At 40.8% G+C, this 27286-nt stretch overlaps 1 protein-coding gene across 1 annotated transcript in view; it reads right to left on the reverse strand.

Moving 5' to 3' along the window:
* The window catches only part of FA2H (fatty acid 2-hydroxylase), a 46368-nt gene extending 31947 nt beyond the window's left edge, over positions 1 to 14421 (reverse strand). The window contains exon 1 of the mRNA XM_081031430.1: positions 14070 to 14421. Within this exon, the coding sequence (XP_080887556.1) occupies positions 14070 to 14339 (270 nt within the window). The 5' untranslated portion in view covers positions 14340 to 14421. The remainder of the gene's footprint in view (positions 1 to 14069) is intronic.
* Between the last annotated feature and the right edge of the window lie 12865 nt (positions 14422 to 27286).

Consider the following 27286-nt stretch of genomic DNA (forward strand, 5'->3'; position numbering starts at 1 on the left):
AAAGAAGAAAAATAATTGTTGTCCTCATCATTATTTATAAAATGGCAAATGATTGTATTGCCAAAAATAGAAGTCACTGAATTATTTTGTAAACAAAATAACAACAACAACAAAAAGCTGCCTTATGCCTACTTTTTTTTACTGATTCAATCAATTCCTTCTCCCTGCCCAGACATGGAATCTTCTTCCCGTTTTTTTTTAAATTTTTTTATTGGGGAATACTGGAGAACAGTGTGTTTTCCCATGACCCATCAGCTCCAAGTCAAGTCATTTTCAATCTAGTTGTGGAGGGCGCAGCTCACTGGCCCATGTGGGAATCAAATCGGCTATGTTGGTGTTACGAGCACCGTGCTCTAACCAACTGAGCCAACCAGCTGCCCCTTCTACTTCCATTTTTCATTGAGGATGTTTCTGTTCAGAGGTTGACTGGCTGGTCTCCAATAGTATGGTTAGTTCTAGGACACAGACTGTTGGACTCTAAGCTTGCATCTTCTTTCCCACTCTAATTTAACCTGACAACTTCCAAACCCACTGCACATTTCTTAACCACGTCTCTGCAGTGAGCCCTTAGAACTGGCATCTCCTTGTGAGCTAGCGTCGCCTATACTCCATGTTTTATGCTCCCTAAGCACCATGTTTATATTCATCACTATAATGGTGCTTCAGCCCCAAGGGATGATGTCCTCGAACAACCAAAGAGCAAGTTGTCCTTCTGGGTGGTAAGTGCCTCTCTGACATGGCCACAGGTCAGGGCCATCACTAGGGACACAATCTGGTATGGTTAAGCAGAGAGGAAAAGAAGGAGCCCTTGTGAGTGGCGTGAATGACGGGGAGACCAGCTTCCTTGACCAGAGCCACCCAATTGGGATGCCATTATCCCAGAGAGAAACACCTTGCGACTCTGGGCCACAGCTCTAGACCATTCCTGTCTAACAGAACTTTCTACATGATGGACATGGTCTTACCTGTGTTGCCCAATTTAGTAGCCACTAGCCACGTGTACCTACTGAGCACTTGAAGTGTGGCTAGTGTGACAGAGCAACTGAATTTTTGTTTCATTTCATTTTAATTTAAATTTAAATCACCACATGTGGCTAGTGGCTGCCATATTGGACAGCACAGCTCTGGACTCATATACTCAACTACTATATGAAATCTCTACCCGAGTGTTTCCTTGGAATATCAAACTTCATGTGGCCCCAGTGAATATGCCCCATCCCAAACCTGGACTCCCAACCCAGTATTCATCATTTCCATAAACCAAACTACCCTGTTGCTCAGGTCAAAACCTTGGCATCATATTCAACATCTCTTTCCCTTATTCCCAACATCGTATCCATCAGCACATTCTAGTGGCCCCACTTCCAAGACATTTCCAATTTCTATCCATTTCTTACCATCCCTATGGCCACCCAGTCCAGGCCACCTCTCACCTGGACAATAGCAAAGGCCTCTTAGCTCTTTTCCTGCCTCCACTCTTGACCCTCTTCAATGTACCCTCCACATGGCAGCCAGAACACCCTAAGATATAGACCAACTTTGTCAGTTTTCCACTTAACATCCTCCAGCCCATTGTTCTCAGAATAAAATCGAAGTGCCCTACGATGACCCATGGTCTCTAGTGAGGCAGGGCTTCTGCTTACCTCCCCATGCTCTCCCTCACCCACATTTCTCCAGCGACACCAGAGTCTCCTTTGGGATTCCTGATGTCACCAAGTCCTGTCATAACCCAGGGCTTTTGCACTTGCTGTTCTATCTGAAAATTATTTTTTACCCAATTTTTCTTATGATAACTCCTTTTCATCTATCAGATATCAGCTCCTCAGAGAAGCCTTCTCTGACACCCCCATCAGAAGCTGCAGGTGCCACTCTGTCACAGTCTCCTGTTCTAAAATATATTATTTATGATCTATTCTATGTGAGATATATATATATATATATGAGATATATGACATGGACTATATATGTGTGTGTATACACACACACACAAACACACAATATATATAGTCTGTTGTAGCTCTTGCCACCATTTGTAGTTGTCCTGTCTCCCTCCCTCCACTGGCAGGTACACCCCATGAGGGCAGCGACCAGTTGTATTTTTCTCCCCAGCATCAAGGGCAGTGTGGGCATGAGGAAACGTGTACTCTGTTTGTGGTTGAATAGAGGAAGGAATGGTGGGGAGGTGGCAGACCTGGAACCACTTGGGGTCTGTCAGCCTCATCTTTAGAGACTGTCTGTCCCTGACCAGGTGAGTGCTCCCCTGCACTGCACACCGCACTTGTCCAGGTAAAGACGGAATGAGGGCAGCAGGTCAGTGCAGACCCCACCTGCCCCGGGGGTGGAAGGGCCAGCTCGGAGAGACCAGAATGTCACCTCTCTAGCTCCTCCAGAGGGGGAGTGGCCTTGCCCACAAGGGTCTGAGCACATAGCAACCCAGGTTCTGAAAACATCCATCCCTCACTGCCTAACAGGAATCAACCTTTCCTTAGCAGAAGCTGGGGCTGAAAGGGCTTGCAATCATCCTGTTTCTGTTTCAGCTAACGTTCTGTTTCACACACCTCACACAATCTCATTGTAGCCACACAAAATCCTGCAGGGAATAAGGACACCAAAGCTGGGAGAAGTCAAATGACTTCTGTGTACAATGTCACACAGCCAATGAGAGGTGGAGCTAGACTCAGAACGCAGGTCTCGGGCTACAGGTACCAAGCTCCTTCTCTCTCCTGGGGAGCAACAGGGTGGGCTACCGGGCCAACGCCCACTGCACACCTGCTCTGCACCAAGCCCCACACTGGGAGTTTGGGGACGCTTATGTTTAATCATCCCAAGATATCTGCCCACTGAGCCCCTTTCAGAGCCTCCAGTTTTCCCATCTCCATTTCCCTCTGCCCTTAGTGGGTTGTAAGCTTTATGGTACTGCTGAGTCACACAGAGTGCTTGTTACGAATACAGATTTCTGGGGTCTTGCCTCCAGAGATTCTGATTTTAGTGGTTTGGGGAGTGGCCCAAGAATCTATACATATATAATATTATATGTATACATCCTTATTCTAATTAATTCTTTAATTTAGTTATGTAAGTTTTTTTTCAAGTGAAACACCAAACTTTTCACATGTCTTCAAATGCTGGAATCGCTGTCACAGTCCATAAATCTAGTGGGACAACCAATTGGTCATTTGGAAAAATATCAACCTAAAATATTTTACGTGAGTCATTTTTCCAAAATATAACACAGTTCTCTAGTGCTCCTTTGTGAAGATGGAGGCAGAGATTGAAGTGCTGTATCTATAAACCAAGGATTCCTAGCCCCACCGGTAGCTAGAAGAGAGGCATGGAACGCTGTCGCTCAGAGCCTCCAGGAGGGACCAGCCCTGCTGATACCTTTTAGCCTCTAGAACTAGGAGAGAACAGATTTATGCTGTTTTAATTCACATGCTCTTACTTTATTTTATTTTCCCACTCATCCTTTAAGAACATACTGAGTGATATCTACAATGCAACGACTTAGTATTTTCTGCAACACTTTACTATGAAAGAATTTAAACATACCGTCAAGCTGAAAGACTCTCACTGTGAATACCTGTATCCCCACAACCTACATTCTAACATTCACATTCCACTATTTCTTTTTAAAAGCAATTTTTAAAGACTTGTGTATACCAGCATCTAACTCTTGCAATCATGAGGTCTTATCCTTAGAAGTGATTAAATAGGCATTAAATTTGTTTGCTCCCCTTTAAAAATTGGGTATAATTCTCATACAGTAAAAAAAAGTTACCAGTCTTAAGTATATAGTTTGATGAGTTTTGACAATTATATGCCTCTTTGTAGCCAATGCCCAAATCAAGATGTAGAACATTTTCACCATCCCAGAAAGTCCCTGGAATCTATTTTTAGTAAGTTCCTTATTTGATTTTGATGAAAGGAAGGTGGGGGATAAGTATGCAGTTGCCTTGTCCAGAGAGACAAGAAGTTTGAGATTTACAAGGCTTTGCAAGCGAGGGACCAGTTTCCCTGTTAGCAAACACGGCTGCGTCCCTGCTCTCCTAGACTCTGGCTGTACACACACACACACACACACACACACACACACACACACACTGTGAACTTGCAGGCCCCTCCTCCAACCACCGGCTGTGGATACCGTGCAGGAAAAGTACACAGGACCCACCCCCAAGCCGAGTTCCAGCCGCAAGTCGGCTTCCAGATGCTCCCTCCTCAGTCCACTCCACCCCAGCATTCCCCGCTGAAATCGCTGCCATTCCATGACCGCTTAAACACCCACTGTGGACCCTTCCATGGGCTTGCCGACTGGGGCCTGTCGCCTGTGTGGGCTTCCTTGAGCCCTTTCCTCCTTTCTCCAGCCACACGAATCCAGGGTCAGGGCGTGTCAGGCAGCCCCAGCCCCTGAAAGTCAGATTCACTGTTTCCCTAAGGGCAGCAACATGGCCCAAAAATGACACTCAGCTCCTGGCCTGCCCTTTGCTTTCTCTAGTAGAGCAGGCTGGAGCAGAATCCTGGCTGGGATGGAACAGAAAGAGAAGAAAAACCTAATGGTTAAAACCTAATTAAAAAAAAAAAAAAGTGATTTCATTGGTATAGAATAGAGTCCAAAAACAGACCAGAATATATCTGGGGATGATGTGTAATAAGGTGTTTTTTAAATCAGTGGGGAAAATAGATTATTCCATAAATTAACTGGGATAAGCAGTTGGTCATTTGGAAAAATATAAACCTATAACAATCTCTATTTTGTTACTTATACTGAAAAAAATCCCAGGTAGGTAAAACATTTAAGCAAAAGCAAACAATAACAAAACATTAAGTATAAATTATTAGCAGGATATTAAAATACTTTTGTGTTTATATATAAATCTTAAAGTATAGGTGGTCTTTCTAAGAATAATAAATTATGATATCTTTTTCTACATGGAAAATTTAAAGATTTAAATGGAGAAAAAACATTAAACAAGTCAAAAGACATGAAAACTGGAGGACAAATAGTAATACATATGATGAAAAAGAGGATATAAAAATATCCTTTATGTATAAAGAGTGATTATAAATCAATAAGATAAAGGTCCCCCAGGGTTTACTCTGCTGCCTAAGATTCATCCCTAAAAGGTGTGCAGTGAAAATACCAGGCACCTGGAGACTTGCATTCCAGGATCTCTCAGAGCTACAGATTTCTCATCTGTGAAATGCGAGAACTGACCTCTCCCCCGTCTACTTTAAGAGTTCAAATAGAAATCTATAGAAAAATACTTTGAAAAACATGAAGTGCTACACAAACGTAGGTGTGTTACTATTGGTTCTACCAGGATCATGGTTATCCAGTGTTCTTAGATCTGAGTCCCTGAAGATTCAAGTTGCAAAGGACAACCAAAATCCCCTTAACATGCAACTATTCATGAGTTGGCTGATCACTTATAAATTTTGTTCCTGCTCAAACACTGACCCAAATCCCCCCAGTCCACCAATGCGAAGTGATTGGTTGGGGCTACTACCATCTGATAATAACCAATGTAACAAAATGCAAACCGATTACAAAGCTAAATTGAAAATAAATGCAAAAATGCAGAAAATTTCATGACGTCAATGAAAGTGATAGAAAATTGTTTTGTTCACAACTCCATTGCCAAATAAGGATCAGGCAAAGTTAGACTATTTAACACCGAAACACAGGCAATCAACAAAGGACAGACCCTTCAAAAGAGAATGACCTGTTTATCAAAGGATCAAGAGAAATTCTTAGCCCTTACATAAGCACTCTTGCTAAAATGACCCTCTTTATGAATAAACTGAAGATTGCCAGATGGGAGGGAGGTTGGGGAACTGGTTGTAAAAGGTGAAGGGATTAAGAAGTACAAATTGGCAGTTACAAAATAGTCATGGGGATGTAAGGTACAGCATAGGGAATATAGTCAATAATATTGTAATAACTACATAAAGTGCCAGGTGGATACTAGACTTATCAGGGGGATCACTTTAAGTTATATAGATGTCTAACCACTATGCTATGTACATGACTAATATAATATTGTCAACTATAATTGAAAAGAAAAGACCCTTTTTATGATCATGCTATGAACAGCCAATGCGAAGTTTAGAATTTCACATTGTGCTTTCATACAGTTTTATCAGAAAAACCACATGTGCACAAAAACATTACTTAATTCATTATTTGCTCAATCTATGAATTGGTATGCAATTGCAGTCTGAATTTTGCTGTCAGGGTTAAAATAAACTTAAAAAATACATTTTCGTTTCGTTTTTAAAGATAATTCCATTTCCCCAATCCCTCGCCTTGCCCCATTTTCTATGAAATTTTGGTCTTCATTTAAAGTAGATTTACGTTAAGTGACTTTTAGTCTAGCAGCCAAGGACTTTCCTACATAGATTCAAGGAACAACTGAATGTTTTATGGCACTCTGTCTCCAACCTGCATAAGCCACCGTGTTTCCCCCAAAATAAGACCAAGCCGGACAATCAGCTGTAATGCGTCTTTTGGAGCAAAAATCAATATAAGACCCGATATTATATTACACCGGGTCTTATAGTAAAATAAGACTGGGTCTTATATTAATTTTTACTCCAAAAGACGCATTAGAGCTGATTGTCCGGCTACGTCTTATTTTCAGGGAAACAAGGCAGTACACTTGGCAGTCCAAAGAGCATGGGACAAGAGAAAGCAACCACTATATTGGGTTGGGTTCGCCTTTACCCTGGTTTGGGGCACATACAGGATCATGGAAGCTGTATTTAACCAGCCCGATGTAGGTGTCCCTTATTCCTCCATGGCAGCCAGTCTCAAAGTGTGGGCCTTGAATTGTCTTAAAAACGTGAGGTCTTTCTTTGATCTGCATGGATAAATGATTCCCATTTCACAGACTTTCATTATGACATAAGACTAGGGACTATTTATTAGCAACTAAATGGGTTATTACGGACTATTAACATTTGGAATTTATAAAACTAAAACTAGCCATTACTAGAGATCCCCATTTTCCAGGGGGAGATCTGAATATCATGAAATGCTAAGCAATGTTGAAAATGTTCCACTGGGCACAGAAGAGTGTAGAGAACTAGAACTCTACTCCTTTTCAATTCTATTCTTTTTAAAGGAGAAATTATCACTAATTCACTTAGGTAATCATCAACCAAGTTTACCCTTTAAGTGTATAGTCCCATGGACTTCCATCAATGGAATTTCCAAATCCTCCCAAATTCGTTGATCTGGTACCACTATTTAAATACCTTGTAATATACTATCAAGGGAAGAAAACAAAGTATTTGGATAACTATGTTTTGGGGCAATGCTTCACAGCGAAAAATCCTGAGTATGAAGTTTATATTTCTCAATGATAAAATTTTTGAGAGTTGCTAGCATCAAATTTGTTTTTCTGCAATTTTATTTTCATGAATGGGCTATTTTTTCCATTGGAGAGCAAGAGCAGATGGGGAGAGTGGCCATTAGGGTCTTCTGCCCACCTTAGACGAGCGGCAGTTAGAGAAGTTTGAGAACCACTGTTCTGAGACTATACGCTTTAGAGAAGTTTGCGTGAAAAGACACAGGAGAGGGTAAACAGAGCCGGAAATCCAGGCAACCTCGGTCCTGTCTGTGCATGTCATTCATACACAGAGCCACATGGGACTGGTCACAGCCCTGAGAGCAATGGTGACTCTCAATTGGCATTTTCCATGGTTAACTTCACTTCTAGGGGGCTCACGGGTAAGTGTGAACTGCAGTAGCCTGATATGGAAGATGTTTTGCTAACTCTCCCCAGCTGCAAATAACAGAGGGCAAAAATGAGTGATTCACTAGACAGCCTTCCATCTTTCCCCTCAGCTCCCGACTCTTTTAGCTAAGAAAGAAGAAACGAGAAAGGGATTTCTTTTCTACATTTTAATTCTTAAAGTATCTGTGTGTGCTAATATTACCACTTCCCTTTTCAATTATGCACACATCTCAATTTTCCAAGCAGCTCATTTATTTATCCAAACATTTATGAGCTCTTGTTGGCATGCACCAGTGTGCTAGAGTGTCTTAGAGAAACCCAGATGAATCAGACAATTCCAGTCTTCAGCGAGTTTACATTTTAGTAGAGAAGATAAGACACATAGTGAAAATACAGTAAGTGAGGAAGAACATTATGAATTCTGAACTGTAGGTATAGGCACAGTTCTATGAGAGTTTGGGAGAAGGAAAAAACCAGTTCTAGATGGGGAGGTAAGGAGAAGCTCTGTAAAAGAAACAGCATTTGAGCTAGGCTTACAGGATGTGACAATAGGGAGCCACTGAAGACTTAGGAGCACTGCTGTAACATAACCAAGTTCTCTTTAGAAAGGTTCCCAGGCATAATGGGGTACAGGAGACACAGGCAGGGAGAGACCCGCTCAGCTGACTGCTACAATGAACATAATGGGGCTCTGGCCAAAGCAGGCTAGAAGTGGGGAGATGTCCTGGAAGGAGGCTCACAGGATTCTCATGTGGTCTGCTTTTATTTTCCCATTTCCCCCTTCTACAGTCTATGAATTCTCTAAGAAAGGGCAGGCAATGGAGACAGTTGCAGTTAAGAGGAAGAACACAGATAATCATCCGGACAGAGTACTGAGTGAAAGAAGCTGTACAGAGGAGTACATTCTACATGAGTCCATTTAAGCTTTGTGCACTTTTCTGGGAAATGAAGAGCAAGAGAAACTAGCGAGGGAGACTGAGAAGTAATGATTAGTGGGTCTAAGTGGTGAGGTAGATGGAATGATGAAGCCCCTTCCAAAGTCTATGTCACAGTGCCTGGAACCTGTGGATGTGGCATCTTACTTGGCAAAAGAGACTTTGCAGATGAAATTAAGGACCTTGAGATGGGGAGATGACCCTGGATTATCTGGGCGGGCTCAGTGTACTCACAATGGTCCTTACAAGTGAAAGATGGAGGCAGGACTGTCAGAGAAGGAGAAGTGACATGAGAGCAGAGGTCCTAGTGATGCAATTGCTGGCGGGGGCCATAAACCAAGGAACCGAGGCAGCTCTCACAGCTGGAAAAGGCAAGAACACAGCTTTTCTTCTAGAGCCTCCAGAAGGAAGGCTGCCCTGCCCACTCACCTGCGTCTTCTGATTTCCAGAACTGTCAGAGAATACGTTTGTGTTGCTTAAAGTCATTGAGTTTTGTGGTAATTGGTTCCAGCAGTGATAGCAAACTAGCGCAGGTGGAAAACCAAAAGGGTGCAGTATATTCTGCACTTGGGTAGCCAAGTGAAGAAAGTGTGTCAAAGATTGGGAGGTGATCGCCGTGTCAAGAGTTGCTTCCAGGCCAGGTGAGATAAGGTGAGAACTGACCACCGGATTTAGTGAGGGGAAGGTCCTGATGACCCTGGCTAGGGCAGTTTTGATGCCATGGTGGGTTTCAGAGAGAACGGGGTGCTTATTACCTGTCTGTCTAAATGAATGAAGAGAAGATATAGACCAACAATGAATATGTGCCATAAGAAAAAGAAAGAAAGAGAGAAAGGGAAGATGATGGATGCCGCTCAGGATCGGTATGGGTTCTTTCCTGGGAATGCTCCCCAAGATGATGACTCAGGTATTTCTGGGATGCCTGTTGGTTTCTTTTTATTTCCCCCAGGGAGTCCAAATTTCTGATCTTTCTCCCATCTTGGGTCTAAAGCCCCTTTATTCATTGAATTCTGGGGTGACACCAAGGAGCACACCTGGAGCCTGTGTTTACCTCAGTGTCACATGGAACCACAGTGACCTGGGTCCCTGCACACTTTACCAACTGGCCCTAGGTAATAATTGCCTGGCACCACAGAAGGCCAGAGCTTGGAAGTCCCTGACAGGTAGCAAAGGACGGTGGCAGGCTCAACTGGGAAGCCCTCTTGTAGATGAAACAGACCCCCTTCAGTTAGCAGATTTCTCGTGTCCACTGTGCTCTGCAGGTGGGGGCAGTTCAGCAAGTTCCCCAAGCATCATTTTTTTTTTTTTAAATCTGAATTCTCAGCTCAGACCAGCTTTCCAAGTTGGGTTGTTCTCAAGGTGTTCTGGAGCCTGGGGTGGGGTGGGAACCCTGAGCCTTATTGCACTTAACTCTCCTCCCTACTGTCCAACCCCATTTAATTACTCAAGCCCTGAAGCTCTGAGTGGCCAGACCCCAAAGCCTGGCAGAGCCGCATGTGGCAGGATCTGTGGATTTCTCAGCCACTCAGAAGTGGATGTACCCTGTGGGATTAGGACATGACACTCAGAGACATTCAGACATTAGGGTGACCCCAACTGCAGTGGCTGGGGAGTTGAGGCTTGCCTTCCTCCAGCGTCTATCAAACAGAGGGCTTTTATCCAGGGGTGTGGTCAGATGTTTGCCTACTGGAGGACGAGATTCGGATGTATAAGCCTCCTTTTCACAGGTATTGTACTCTTGGCAACAGGTTTGGGGTGAGGGAAGGACTGTGATGAAAACTGTAGCTCTCTCACCAGAAAAATGCACAGCCATGCCTTTTTTACACACAGTCTCCTTTCTTTCATCAATTCCAGAAAATGATCCACAGAATAGCAGGGTTAAGAAGCTCTGCTCCATACGTTTTCCCAAGTGTGATATATGCTTCACTAATGGTGCCCAAGATGATTTTAGGGGGTTTGAGGATGAGCATTTCTTATTTTAATAGGTCTATATTTACTTCAAAGTGTATGTAAAACCTGTGGTTTCATTGGTATTATTTCCTAGAGTGACTAAATGATAAAAGGTGAGTCTAGTTAAAGATAAATATTAACTAGTTGAAGGGGTATGCTGATTTGGAAAAAAACTGGGGCAGTGATTCACGGGTGACCCAGGTCTGGGAAACAAGGTACCTATGGCCTTGGGAGAAGGTTTGGACCCAAAGTTCTTCCCTTTCCTATTACTTTTTAATTATTTTTTCATAAATGCTGGTTGCAGGTCAATAAATGGACTTCAGGACGCACTATGTGAGTTGCAGTTGGAAGAACATTGCTCTTATCTGAGCTTGGAGTGAGGAGCTTGACCCTCCGCGCCCCTGTGCGCCAGGGTGAGAAGAGGGCATGGTTTCCCTACTCAGCCACCGTTCTCTCACTTGCTCAAGGTGGGCAGCTCGGCTTCCTCAAGTCCAAAGCCACAACAGACCTTGTCTCATCCTCACAGTATGTTGGCTCAAACGAGTTTTACTTGTTTTGTGTGCGTGCCTTCGTGTGAGTGTGAATGTGTAAGTGTGTACACAGAGGGGTGTGGCAAAGTGGGGAACAGGGGAAACCAAGGGGTCCAGGCCTTCTCCCTGGAAATTTCACAGTAGAGCTCCAAGACCCTCCCCCACTCCAAAGACCCCCAAGGAGGACCACCATTCAGAAATGAGCCCCAAACAACAGAGTGGGTTTATGACACTCCCCTTCCCCATCAACAGCCCTCCTGGCCCTCACATTGCAGGAGCCAGGCTGTAACCTCCACAGATGTCAGTCTTCTTGGACCAGCAGGAAGAGACAGCAGCATGGAGGTTGTTAGAAGGGCTTAGCTAGAGAGAACAGAAATGTGTCCACTCAGACCGTAAGAAGAGGGTTTCTCTCTGAAAGGATACCCCATTTCTACTCTAATTTCTACTCTAATTGCCTCTCTTTCCCAAATTAAAGACAACCCTACACTAGATTCTAGAATAGACCCCTATGGACAGAAGCTGGCAAGCAATTGGATTATTGGGCGAGTATGGCCATTGGTAAAGTTTGGGCGACAGGTTTGTGTTATTAGTTGTTAGTTCTTTTTTTTCCTCCCACATCCTCAGGTTGGGGTCCAGATATAAGGATGACTACAACATGGCCACACTGAGATTCTTGGGTAACGGGTGAGTGCAGGGGTAGGAAACAATTTTGGACTTAGTATTCTCTAAATGCAATCCCTGAGGGTTGCAAAGCAAAGCAAAATCAAACCCTAGTGCTTGCTGATCAGCAGAGCTGGGAGGTGGAGCCATCTAGGGCAGCTGGCCAGGAGTGATACTCATGGTGGTACTGGGAGAAGCCATACCCTAAGGCTTCTGTTTATATAGAACACAGTTACATGTAGGATGGCTCTGTGAGCCATCACAAGCCTGGAAGTCTCTAGTATTTTGGGCCCAACTTCTCATTTCCTGCACTCAGCTTTAGTTGTATCTGCTGCTAAACCTTCTGCCCCATCAGTATGACCTGACGTTAAACATCAACTTCCAAGATTAAATTGGGCTCTCACTACAGAATGCTGATTCCTGGCATTTTACCTCTATAGATTTTACCTATAAAATCTCCCAAATTCAACCACCCTATCCCCTCAGTTACTGTTACCTCTCTCCTGGGTTACGCAATAGCCTCCTGCCTGGTCTCCTCACATTCACTTGGGCTCCCCCCATTCCTCTCTGCACTGCAGCAGAGGTGCTTTTCCGAGGATGCAAATCTGACTACACCCCACCCATGCTTGAATCCCTTCCCTGGCTTTCCATTGTTCCTAGAATCAAGTCCCAAATCCTGACCAAGGCCTAGGAGGCCCTGAGGCCCTGCATGACGTGGCCCCAGATGATCTCTGGCCTCCTCCCACATCCTTCTCCTTGCCCACCAGCCTCTGGTCACATTGTCTTTATTTCTGTCCCTTGACTATGCCAAGCCCTTACCCTTCGGAGCCTTCACACATACTTTCCCCACCACTTCACCTAGCTAAGCCCTATCCATCGAATAGCTCTCAGTGTAAATGTCACTTTCTCAAGAAAGCTCTCCCCTCTAGATCCATACTCTGACAGCACCAGGTAATTAAATAATTACTGTGCAATTAGTACATTCCCTCCCTCTCCTTAGCCTGTTAGCACCACGAAGACCCGGTATTGGTTTTATCCATTGGTGCCACTCCAGTGCCTAGCTCAGTGCTGCCAACCATTAAGGGACCAAGTGAGTGAGTGAATAAATGATTGATGAATTAGGCAGCATAGCCCAGTGAGGAGCCACCTGAAACAGTGAGAGGCAAGTCCTTTCATCCAAAGATCTAAAAGCACTTGCTATGGCCATCTTGAAAGCAAGAGCTGGAAGGAGGGAACCACTGTTGGTTTATGTCCAGCATGATGGCCCCACTGTCACCAGTCCTACAGCCAGGCCCATGAAGGCCCAAGGAGTCCATCTGACCAAGGAGACCTGTAGACAGGGGCTATCTCCCACGCCCAAGGATCCTTGGGATGGACACAGGAGTCAGATACATTTGGCTTTTCCACTAACTAGCTATTTGACCTTGGACAAATTACAGAGCCACCTGAAGCCTGTTTCCACTTCCTAAAATGGGGATAACAAAACCTACCCGAGATTCAATTAGAGGCTTAAATGCCATAATGAGCCTGTACTGCACAGCAGCATACAGCTCTAAGTGCTAATCCCTCCTCCCCGGCCAAATTGGCTTGGCCCTGTCATTTTACCCTTTTGGACACCCAAGTCAGCAGGCAAGACAAGGAATGGAGGTCTGAGGAGGACACAGTCCACCCAAGACACTGTCCTGACCTCTCTGCCCACTCAGAAGAGCCCTAGAGCGAGAGCAGGGAGGCACCAGGAAACCCAGGCAAGCTGGAAAGGGTGAGTGATCTGTGTCTTTTGGGAGGAGTAGGGTGAGATGGGGAGGGGAGAACAGGTGAGCATGGAAGCTATCATTCAAACAGAAATAAAGAGCAGTTGCAAAGAAGGAGAGACTAACAAGGGAACAAGAAGGAAAGACTGGGCCTAAGAAGGGCTGGGAAAAGGTGATCCAAGTTGTCAGATGGCAGAGGCTGTAGAAGGAACAAGTAGGAAGGAGGAGGGTGACTGGGGAGGGGGGAGAAGTAACAGACCGAAGAGGGTCAGGGGAAAGGCTAGAGAGGAAGGGCAAGCTCCTGGAGAGGAGGGCGGCGGGGGTGGGAGGGGGCAGTGACCTGTTTGCTGGCGAGAAGAGAAGGGAAGCAGAGGTGAGGGCGGAGGCTGTCACCTTGGGTCCTCCTAGAGGGCCGGTGAAGGGGGCTTGCAGGGAGTGGAGAGTCGGGGGAGGGAGTGAGGAGAGTGTGTTTGTGGGGTGGGGTGACCCGGGGCCCGGCTGTACCTGAGGGTCTCCTTGCAGCTCGCCCACGTAATACTGCTCAAGCCAGAGACGCGCGTTGGCCGAGTGCCGGTGCGGCGGCCCGTCCAGGTCGGCGCTAACATCTTGGCCAGCCCGTGCCCGCAGCAGCTGCTCGCCCCCCGGGTGCTGCCGCAAGAAGCCGGTGAGGTCGTAGAGGCGGGCCCCGCAGCGGACCCAGCAGAAGCCGGCAGCAAGACGTTGCTGGACCTCGGCGAGTGAGAAGGAGGTGTCCGGGGGCGGAGCGGGGGCCATGGCCGGAGAGCGGAGCTCGCAGCTCGAAGCCCGACGTCTGCTCCGCAACCGCCCAGCCTGCCTCTAACATCCCCTGAGCCGCGGCTGCCTAGACCGGCGGGCCGCCACCGCACCTGCTCATTTGCATGCCGCGTTCCCATTGGCCGCTGCCCTAGCCCCGAGGGGCATCCTTTTCCATTGGCAGACAGGAAGCGTGGCAGACCCGAGAGGGGCGGGCCAGGCGCTGCGGGCCGCCCGCCAGGTGGCCCTGGGCAGGTAGAGGGTGCGCCCGCCAGGTGTGTCCCATCGCCGGCGGAGAGCCAAGGGGGCCGGAAGATGCAGAAGTAGTAAATCTTCCTGTCTCCGGTGGATCTCTGGGAAGACATCCTCGGTGGCGTGATCGCCACGGCAATAATTCTTCTGATGCTGCTTTATGAGGGAAAAGTCGCAGTTTTCGATCCAGGCTCCGGGGGGGGGGGGGGGGCAAAAACGGAGGAAGCAGGGCAAGGGCTAGAGTAAGGCGAGTGAGGCACTGGGCTCGGGCCCAAAATTTAAGAGGACCGACTCCAAACTCAGTAATCACAATATATAACATTTTAAAGTAATATTTAAAAAAATCGTATCGTTGCACAACAATGTAATGTACTTAATGCCACAGAACTGTAAAATTCATATTATGTATATTTATCACAATAAAACATATATATAATAACGAATTTCCTTTTTTAAAAAATCACAGTGCAAACGGCAGCCTGCAGGCCAGCCACCTGTGTCTGTAAATAAAATTTCATTGGAACTAGGACTAGAGAGGTGAGTGAGGCAGGATGGTGAAAGTGAAGGATCGGATTTTGTCTTTAACATTTAAAGGTTTAGTATTTTGTTCATCCTGGATTTTTGCATTAATTGTGAATTTTTAAAACACTGCATTAAAATATTATTTATCTTGATTACTGAGTTTTTTGGCATGCTCTGAAGTTTTGCACCCAAAGCGACTGCAACACTTGCCTCACTCTGGTCTCACCCTGCAGGGAGGACCCTCAGGCAAGAACAGACAATCCTATTTCCTTTATTGAAGGGGAAATAGGGACCTAAAGGAATAAAGCCAGATGGTCATGATAGAAGGAAAGGAAGACTGAGTGTGCTCATGCAGTTTTGCTTAGAGGAGGGAAGAACTCCATACAACTTTACTTGCCCCGCCATCGGGCTCTCACTTGAACTCATGATTTGTACTCAAAAGATCCTGGTACTGAAGCTGCCCCACCCAGCTGGCCTCAGTCCCTCTCAGAAAAAGGTAGTTTCAGGGTCACCCTGGTTTATGCTCTTCTGGGGATGGCATCTGTGCCTGGCCAGCACTGTGGGGGTCTAGATGCCTCAGGAGCCACCCTAACAATAGATCTGCCCAAGATCAGGAGAATGGTCTCTTCCTTCTCTCCCTTCCAGGCCCCTGCTGGCTCACCCTCAGGGAGGAGGCAAGAGTTCGGGTGAGTTTATGGGTCTCCCATGGAACTGCAGCCTAACAGGCCTGGAGGCCTTAGGTCACTAATGTTGCTTTTCTCAAGTGGCAAATACATAGAGTCACCCTTGTCCCACTTCCACACCTACTGTTTCAAATATAGTACATGTACAAAATGCAAAAGCAGTCAAACATACACTCGTAGGTGTCCTCATGTTCTTCGTGCTGACAATACCTGCGGGACACCCATTTGGATGTCTTACCATTGCTTTAAACTCCTATTGTCTGGAGTCGAACAAGCAATTTAGCCACCTATTCAGAATAACACATTTCTTGCCACAGTAATTTCACTTCTGGAAATTTGATCTTAAAGAATACTGTATAAAGAAGTATGCATAATGATATTAATTGCAACATTTTTTATAGGCTAGAAATAACTCAAATATTCATCATTAGGGAGGACTGATTAAATACATGGTGTATTCAGATAGTTAAAAAACTATGTATCCATCAGAAAGAATGCGATAGACTATGTGTACTGATAGGGAAATCTCCAGGACATTGTAAGTGGAAAACAACAAGAACAATGTGGATGGTATGCGAACAATTATTTTGCTATTTTTAATTCTTTAGTATTTAAAAATATTTTTAATGCAACCGCAAGATTATATGTACGTTTTAAAGCAAAAGTAGTATAATTAACTCAATGAATTTGCCTTCCAACCCAAAAGATAGGACATTACCAAAAACTTGCACCCACTTCTATATTCCAAAGCTTCCATCTCCTTCCCCACTCCTTCTCAAAAGGTCATCACTGTCCTGACTTCTGGACTTATTCTTCCTTTGCTTTTGTCTTTAATATATTTATCACATCTATGTGTATGCCTACATAATACATTGTTTAGCTTGTTTTTGAGTTTTATGAAAATCACATGATACTATATTTTGCTTTATGTGGTGGCATTGGCATTGCATAGGGTTTTAAGAATCATCCATGTTGTTGAGGGTCACTGTAGTTCATCAATTTTCAGTGCAGTGTCATATTCCACTATCTTAATTTATTCACCCATTTTCCTTTACTTATAGATAGGAATTTGAGTTGTTTCTTTTTTCTATTATAAGCATTCTTGTACATATTGGTAAAAGTTACTACAGCCTAATGCAGTTGCTGGGTCATAGAGCATACAAGTATCCACATTTATAAGATAATGTAAATGAACTTCTAAGTGGTTGTACTATTTTTCATTCCCATGAAAAACGTATGAAAATCCCTCACCCCAAGTCTGGGAACAAGAAAAGAATGCCCATTCTCATCACTTGTATTCAACATTGTATTAGAGGTCCTAGACAATGATATAAGGCAAACAAAAGAAATGAAAGGTATAAAAAGCAGAAACAAAGGCTTAAAAAAATCTCTCCTTGAAAATAACATGATTGTTTACATAGAAAAACCTCAGCCAATTTGCAAAGCAACTAGAACTAGTAAGTGAATGTAGCAAGTTCACAGGACCAAAAGTCAAATTTAAAAAGTCAAAAAAATTAAAAAAATTAATTACTAGCAGCAAACAACAGGAAAATGAAATTTAAAAACCCCATTTATAATAATGTCAAAAAGCATAAGATATGTAAAAATAAATTTGACCAAAAACAAAAATCCAAGACATCTAACTGAAAACTACAAAATGCTGCTGAGATAAATTAAAGAATACCTAGCTAAATGGAGTTTATGGGTATAACAAATTCCAAGATCACGAATTGGATGACTCAATATTAAGGCCTCAAATCCTCTAATTGATCTAAAGATTCAACACAATCTCAATCACAATCCCACTAGGCTTGTTGGGTTGTTTTTTTGTGTGTGTTTTTAGACATTGATTAATTATTATATAATTGAAATTTGCTAAGAAAGTAGAATTTAAATGTTCTCACCAAAAAACAAAAACAAAAAGATGAACTGCTTCTAAAATTTATAAAGAAACGTAAAGGACCTATAATATCCAAAGCTATATTCAGAATAAAGTTGCAGGACTTATACTTCCTGACTTCATGACTTAACATAAAACTACGTATTTAAGACAATGTAGTATGCCCAGGAACCAACAAATAGATTAATGGAACAAAACAGAGTCCAGAAATAGACCCAAACACAAAAGGTCATTTTGTTCTTTCATGGAGATATAATTTACAGATAATAAAATTTTGAATTTTTAATGTACAGTTATATGAGTTTTTGGCATCTTACTGTTGTGAAGATAGGGTTTGTCTCTCCCTTTGCCAACACCACGTTATTTTCATTATTATAGCTTTATAATAAATCTTGATATCTGGTAAAGCTAGCAGAACTTCTGACACATAGCATCCATATCTGCAGTGACATCATGAAACTTTAAATACTCAGCAAGGAACCTCAGAATTCCCTTTTATTTCTCCTCTCCCACATTCCCAAAACCAGCCATTTGCTGAATTGTGTCTATTCTACCTGTGAGATTGTTTCTCATCTTCACCATCAGGGTACAGATCCTTACTCATTCACCTGGACCATGGAATCTCACATTATTTCATTCAATAATGGGTGTTGGGGTAACTAGTTAGTGACTAGGGCTAATTAAAGTATGTACTTGTACATCAATTTGGAGAGTAGGAAGCAAACATATTAGAGAAGTGTGGTAGAGCTGCCTGGTTCGGCTGAGTTTCTATTTGAGAAAGTTGCAAGAATATGCACCAAGATGTTATTGGAAGTCACCTTCCATTTCCAATTTATATTTCATGCTCATTTTTCTGACACAAGCATGTGTGGATAATGAGATGAGAAAAAATAGCCTTATTTAGATTACCATATTTATTTACACAGGTGACACCCAAATGCATTATTACTATGTAAAAGTTCTGCAAGGGACAAAAATCAGATCAAGGGTTTGGAGTAAGGCAGAAGAGTGACTAGATAGGGGCATGAGGGACCATTTTTAGGGCAATGAAAATAGTCTGTATCTTAATTTTGGTGGTATTAACACAACTATGCATTTGTCAAAACTCATAGAATTGTATACCTAATCAGGGTAAATTTTACTGCCTGGAAATTATGCCTCAAAAAACCTGACTTTAAAGAAAAAAGTTATATAATGTAGAAGTTTATAGAGTGAGTCAGGCAAGCCTTTTTTCAGCCATCACATCCCCAGCTCAGTCCCCCCAATTCTACTTCCCAGACAAGAGGTAACCACTATTCACAGTGTGGCATATTTCCTTCTGGTTCTCTTCCTAACCCCCACATATACTTTTGAAAAATTGAGATAAAATTTACATATAATATTGTATTAGTTTTAGGTGTATGACATAATGATTTGACATATGTATATATGGTGAAATGATTGTCATAATAAGTGTAGTTAATATCATAACCAATTATAGTTACAACTGTTTTCTTGTGATGAGAACTTTTAAGATCTACTCTCTGAGCAACTTTCAAATATATAATACAATATTGCTAGCTATAGTCTCAATGCTGTACATTACATCCCCAGTACTATTTGTCTTATAACTGGAAATGTGTACCTTTTGACCACTTTTACCCACCCTCCCATTCCCACCTCTGGCAACCAGCAAACTTTTCTCTGTATTTACAAGTTCATTTTTTTTCAATTCCACATACAAGTGAAATCATACAATATTTGTCCTTCTCTGTCTATTTCACTTACCATAATGCCTTCAAGGTCCATCCATGTTGTCACAAACGGCAAGATTTCCTTCTTTTTATGGCTGAATAATATTTTATTGTACATATACATTTTTTATCCATTCATCCATCGATGTACACTTTTTCATGTCTGCACCTTTCTTTTTTCTACTTAACAGTATAGCTTTGAAATCACTTGATATCAATTGATAGAAATTTTTTTCATTTTCTTCCACAGCTTCAGAGTATTCCACTGTTTGGCTATAAAATAGTTTATTAAACCAGTCTCCTTCCAGCCTATGTATTTTCAGATTATCATCAGTGTTTTCATTTACAAAATATTCCAGAATGAGTTGTCATATGCTTGTTTTTATATAATGATGAGTGTCTTAAGGGTAAATTACTAAAAAATAAAATTACTGGGTTAAGGGATAAATGTATTTGTGGTTTTGTTAGATAGGACCAAATCCCATTCCATAAAGGTGATGCCCTTCTGAACTCCCACCAGTATATGAGAGTCAACGGATTGTGTAGTCAAATTTTAGGATGCTTGTCCTTGGGGATGTCATCAAAATGGCGGTGTGAGGTGAGCCTCTGTAAAGCTCCCCTGGAATTTACAACTAATCGAACAACAATAACTTCACATAGAATGCTTGCCCATCTGATAGAGGAGAAATTATGCAGTCTTCATCTGTATTTCTCTTGTTACAAATCAGCACAATCTTTTAGGAGTCTTTCTGCTGGGAGTCTCTTTTCATTTATACACTCCCTACATACTGACTGTTACCAAGTTAAACATCTTTCCTAAAGCTTGCTGATTATAACCCATGCTCCTTCTCACATTCCATGTCCTCTGACATTGGTCTCAATCCACCTTTCAACATATCTCCAACTCTTGTCCACATATCAGAACAGACTGGATTCATTACCCCTAAATACAACCCCACCTTTTCTCGTGTCTGAGGCTTTGTTCATTTGTGGTAGTGCCATCTTGGGGGATGGCAGCAATTCTTACCATGAGTTGATATTTTGCCTGTATTTCAGGTCCAGCTCAAACATCCACTCGATTTTCTCCATTCATATTTGTTGCACCTAATTTATAAGTCTTCCTCCCTACCAGACTAGATATTATACCAATGACTGTCTCTAAGGGAAGAGTGACATCGAATCACCTGAGGATAATTTTTCTTTTAACAAACATACTCAAATGTTCAGTTCATCACTTAACACTGGGTGTATGAAACTTTCTGAGAAAATCTGGCATGTTCTAGGGGGTGTGGATACAGTGATGAAGAAAACAGTTAAGTTCTCTCTCTTAAGAAGCTTACATTCTGGGGTGGGGGGACGGATGCAGGTAAATAAATTAGTAAATAAACAGGAAATCAGAGAGTGAAAAACGCTAATCAGAGAATTAAAACAGGGTGATGTGGAAATTTCCTCTTTCTTTCAAAATAGAGTACATCCATGAAACCAAAGCTGGTTCTTTTGAAAGATCATTAAAACTGATAAATCTCCAGCCAGACTAATAAGAAAAAAGAAAGAGAACTTAAGTTACCAGTATCAGGAATGAGAGAGGTGAGATCAATACAAATTCTACAGCTATTAAAAAGTTAAGAAGTACCTATTATAAACAATTTTTTTGTCTAATAAATTCAACAATTTAGATGAAATGGACTCATTCCTTAAAAGACACAAACTACCAAAATTCACTTAGAAAGAAATAGATCACCTGAATAGCCCTATCATCATTAGCAAAAGTGAATTCATAGTTTAAAACTTTCTCACAAAGGAAAACTTAGAGCCAGGTGACTTCGCTGGTTAATTCTACCAAACATTAGCGTCACTGATCATTTTACTAAACATTTCAGGAAGAAATAATACCAATACTACACAAACTCTTCCAAAAATTGAAGAGGAGCACTGCATTATGACATGCTTTGAGGCCAATACTACTCTGATACCAAAACCAGATTTCAAAATCACAAGAAAATAAAACGACAGACAAGCATCACTGATCAATATCATCACAAAAATTCTTAACAAAACTTAAGCAAATTGAACACAACAATATATTTAAAAGATATATTGGTCAAAAGATATATTGACCAATATATTTAAAAGATATCATGACCAAGTGGGGTTTTTAAGAAATTCAAGCTTGGTTTAACATTAAAACTCGGTCGGTACTAGCACCATATTAACAAGCTAAAAATGCAAAACCATATGACCATGTCAATAAATGCACAAAAAAGCATTTGACAAAATCCAATACCCATTTCTCTTTTTCTCCCAATTTTTATTGTAGTACAATGCACATAACATGACATTTACCATCTTACCCATTTTAAAGTGTACAGTTCAGTGGTATTAAATACATTCATATTGTTGCATAACCATCATTGTCATCCATCATTGTAACTCTTTTTTGTCTTGCAAAACTGAAACTCTATACCCATTAAACAATAATTGCCCAATTCCCTGCCATCTCTGTGTGCTCACATGACTTCTTATGTGTTCACGGAGAGAGAGAACGAGCTCTTTGGTATCTCTTCCTATAAGGGCACTAATACCATCAGACCAGGGCCCGACCCTCCTGGTCTCATCTAACCCTAATTACCTCCCAAAAGCCTTATCTCAAAATACCATCCCACGAGGGTGAGGGCTTCAACACATGGGTTTGGGGAGGGAGGGAGACACAAACATTCACTCCCTAACAGGGAGTATTGCCATCTTAACAATATTAGTTCTTCTGATCCATGAACACAGAATATTTTTTCCATTTTATGGGTCTTTAATTTCTTTTGACAATATTTTGTAGTTTTTAAAATGTAAATTCTGTACATTTTTGTTAAATTTTTCTGAAGTACTTTATTTCTTTTAGTACTATTTTAAATGAAATTTTCTTAATTTTATTTTCAGACTCTTTATTGCCAGTGTATAGAAATACGATTGATTTTTGTATATTAATTTTGTATTGCACAACCTTGTGGGATTTGTTTATTAGTTCTAATAGTTTTTAAAGTGGATTCCTTAGAATTTTTTACATACAAAATTGTCATCTGCAAATAGAGATAGTTTTATTTCTTTCTTTTCAATCTGGATGTCTTTTATTTCCATTTCTTGCCTAATTGCCCTGATTAGAACCTACAATACAATGATGAATGGAAATGGTGAGAGCAGACATCTTTGTCTTGTTCCTAATCTTCAGATTATGAGACTGACGCACTGCTCACTGCGCTAAGGAGGCATGTACTCTGTCTTGTTCCTAATCTTAGGGGTGTAGTTTTGAGTCTTGCATTAAGTATGCTAGCTATGGGTTTTCCATAGATGTTCTTTATCAGGTTGAGGAAATTCCCTTCTAATCCTAGTTTTTTGAGTGTTTTTATCATGAAGGATATTAAATTCTGTCAAATTCTCACTCTGCGTTTATTGAATGTTCTTGTATTTTTTCCCTTTAATCTGTTGATGTGGTTTATTATATTATTGTTTTTCAAATATCAAATGAATCTTGCCTCCCTAGGATTAATCCTACTTGGTTCTGTTGCATAATATTTTTTATATGCTGCTGGATTTGCTTTACTAGCATTTTGTTACAATTTTTGTTTATATATTCATAAGAGATATTGGTCCGTAGTTTTCTTTTGATGTCTTTGGTTTGGGTATCGGGTAATATTGGCCTCACATAATGAGTTGGGAAGTGTTCCCTCATCGTCTATTTTTTGGATGAATTGCAACGAATTGGTATAAATTATTCTCTAAAATGTTTGGTAGAATTTACCAGTAAATCTGGGCCTGGGCTTTTCTTTGTGGGCTGTTTTTAAAATTAGTATTTGGACACTTTACCTGTTATAGGTCTATTCAGATTTTCTATTCCTCGAGTCAGTTTTAGTAGATTGTGTCTTTCAAGGAATGCATTCATTTCATATAAGTTATCAAATTTGTTGGTATACAGTTGTTCATAGTATTCCCTTGAAATCATTTTCATTTCTGTAAGGTCATAGTAATGGTCCCTCTTTTATTACTGATTTTTGTAATTTGAGGGCTCTCTCTCTCTCTCTCTCTCTCTCTCTCTCTCTCTCTCTCTCTCTCTCTCTCTCTCCATTCCTCCCCCTAACCTCCAGTCTAGATAAAATGTTTGTCTATTTGGCTGATATTTTCAAAGAATTAACTTTTGGTTTGTTTGATTTTCTCTATTGTTTTTTAATTCCCTATTTCATTATAATTCTTAATATTTCTTTCCTTCTGCTAGTTCTGGGTTTAGTTTGCTCTTCTTTTTGTAGTTTCTTAAGGTATAAAATTAAGTTATTGATTTGAGATCTTTCTTCTTTTTAAATATAAGCATTAATAACTATAAATTTCTAAGTACTGCTTTCACTACATCCCATAAGTTTTGGGATGTTGTGTCTTCATTTTCATTCATTTCAAAATATTTTCTAATTTCTCCATTAACCTATATTAGTTACTTAGGAGTGTGTTGTTTCATTTTTATATATTTGTGAGGAATTTCCCAAATTTCCTTATGTTATTAATTTCTAATTTTAGCTCATTGTGATTGGAGAGCAAACTTTGTATAATTTTGAACATTTTGAACTACTGAAGCTTGTTTTATGGCCTGGCATGTGGTCTGTGCTGAAGAATATTTCATGTGCACTTGAGGAAAATGTGTATTCAGCTGTGTTGAGAGGAGTATTCTAGATATGTCTGTTAAGTCTAATTGGTTTATAATGTTGTTCAAGTCTTCTATTTTCTTGCTGATCTGCCTATTTTTTCTACTACTGAAAGTGGAATACTGAAGGCTCCAACTATTATTGTTGAATTGTCCATATCTCCCTTCAATTTCTCCAGTTTTTGCTTTATTTATTTTGGGGCTCTGCTATTAAGTGCATACATACTTATAATTATTATATCTTTCTGATAGATTAACCCATTTAATATTACAAAATAACCTTCCTTGTCTATAATAACATTTTTGTTTTAAAATCTATTTTGTCTAATATTAGTATAGTCACTCCAGTTTTCTTACGATTGCTGTTTTAATGACATATCTTTTTCCACTCTTTTACTTTCTTTTTTTTAAACTTTCAATGTATTTGTATTTTTGAATATAAAATGTGTCTCTTATACACAGAATATTGTTGAATCTTGTGTTTTTTAAATCCAGTTTAACAATACCTGCCTTTTCATTGAACTGTTTAATCCATTCACATTTAATGTTATTCTTGACGTAGTTGGAATTAAATGCTGTTTTACTTTTTGTTTTCTATAAGTTTCATGGACTTTTTGTTCCTCTATTCCTTTACTTTTTCTTTTGGCATTAAGTGAATATTTTCTAGTGTAACATTTTATTTCCCTTAATAATATTTTCCACTATGATTCTTTGCATTATTTTTTAGTGGCTGTTGGAGGGCTTGTTATATACATCTTATCAGAATCTACTTCAGATTTATATTAACTTAATTCTAGCAAGATGTAAGAAAGTTATTCCTATACAGTTTTATTCACTCTTCCTACTTTTTGTGCTATGATTGTTATATATATTATATATATGTGCTTCAAATCCAACAATACATTGTTACAATTACTATTTTATATAATCTTGTCTATTGAAGAAGCAGAAAAAAAGGTTGTTATATTTATAGAGTTACATTAACCTTCTCATTTACTATTTCTTGTTCCTTTCATTTATTCCCATGGATTCCAGTTACCATCTGGCATGATTTCCTTTTTCCAGTATAACTTTGCTCCTATCCACCTCCTTTGTACTGTTATTGTCACATATATTACATTTCTATATGTTATAGGTCCAACAAAACAATTATACGGTTTTATATAAATGGAGGAGATGGCCTGTGATAGGAGTAGGATGGCTCATCCATGGCAGACAGAGTCTGGCACGGATGTGACCAGATGGACATAGAATCATTGTCTAACTTCTCTACTTTCTCAATAAAGTATGAGGCAAGGCCCCAAGTAATGATTGAGCTTGGGGCCAAAAGGGAGAGGCAGATTTCTGTTGCTGCTGTACACAATAAGCTAACCAGCTGGGCAATCATCTATATAGCTGCCTGCTAGGAACGCTGTGTTTTGTTTTCTCTTTTTTAAAAAAATGATTTATTTTTAATTTATTTTGACATTTAGTATTATTTTATGTTAATTTCAGGTGTACAGAATAGTGGTTAGACATTTATATAATTTAAGAAGTGATTCCCCTGTCTAGTCTAGTTACTATCTGGCACTATACATAGTTATTACCATATTATTGATTATATTCTCTATGCTTTACTTTACATCCCCAAGACTATTTTGTAACTACGAATTTGTGCTTCTTAATCCCTTCACCTTTTTGATCCTGCCCCCCAACCACCCTCCCATCTATCACCCCAATAAATCTAGTAGCCATCTGATACCATACAGTTATTACGTTATTGACTATATTCCTTATGCAATATCTTACATCCCCATGACTACTGTGTAACAAGAAATTTGTATTTCTTAATCACTTCCCCTTTCTCATTCACTCCCAACACCCTCCCATCTGGCAACCATCAAATGTTCTCTGCATCTATGAGTTTGTCTCTGTTTTGTTTGTTTATTTTGTTCTTTAAATCCCACATTTAAGCGAAATCACATTGCATCTGTCTTTCTCTGTCTGACATATTCTACTCAGCATAATACCCTCTGGGTCCATCCATGCCTCCGCAGATGGCAAGAATCCATTCTCTTCCATGACCGAGCAATATTCCATTGTATGTATATACCACCTCTTTTTTATCCATTCTTTCATCGACAGACACCCAAGCTACCTCCACATCTTGGCCCTTGTAAACAATGCTGCAATGAACATGTGGATGCTCACTTCCACTCAAAGTAGCATTATGGGCTTTTTTGGAAACCCACAAGTGGGATTACTGGGTCCTTCTTTGTCTCTTGTTACCTTTGTTTTACAGTCTATTTTGTCTGGTATAAGTATTGCTACCCCAGATTTTTTGTTTTTTTTGTTGTTTTTTGTTTTGATTTTCATTAAATATCTTTTTCCCTTCTCTTTACTTTGTTTGTGTGTCCCTTTCTATCTGAAGTGAGTCTCTTGTCAGCAGCATATGTAAGGGTCTTGTTTCCTTATCCATTCAGCCACCCTATCTTTTGGTTGGAGTAGTTAATCCATTTACACTTAAAGTAATGGTTGACAGATATGTAGTTATTGTTATTTTATTATTCATATTTTTTAATCTTCTTTGTTTTCTTCTTCTTCTTAAAGAAGTCCCTCTAACATTTCTTGTAATACTAGTTTGGTGGTGACAAACTCCTTTAGCTTTTTCCTGTGTGAGAAGCTCTTTATCTGTCCTTCAATTCTAAATGATAGCTTTGCTGGGTAGAGTAATCTTGGTTGTAGATCCTTGCCTTTCATCACTTTGAATATTTTGTGCCAATCCCTTCTGGCCTGCAAAGTTTCCGTTGAGAAATCAGTTGATAGTCTTATGGGAACTACCTTGTAGGTAACCAACTGCTTTTCTTTTGCTGCTTTTAAGTGTCTCTCTTTGTCTTTAACCTTTGACATTCTAATTATGAAGTGTCTTGGTGTGGGGCTTTTTAGGTTCATCTTGTTTGGGACTATCTGCACTTCCAGGGCATGTATATCTATTTCCTTCACCAGGTTAGGGAAGTTTTCCATCATTATTTCTTCAAATAGGTTCTCAATTCTTTGCTCTCTCTCTTCTCCTTCTGGGAGACAGAGGCCTTATCCTTCCTGATATGAATGGTTCTCTCGTCCTTGGGAAAGACACTCCTGGGTTGTAGGAGACACATATACATCTCAAAGGGACAGTGGAAGGAGTCACAATTGTAAGC

The sequence above is a fragment of the Rhinolophus hipposideros genome, assembly GCF_964194185.1.
Source record: "Rhinolophus hipposideros genome assembly, chromosome: 21".
In the NCBI taxonomy this organism is placed as follows: Eukaryota; Metazoa; Chordata; class Mammalia; order Chiroptera; family Rhinolophidae; genus Rhinolophus; species Rhinolophus hipposideros.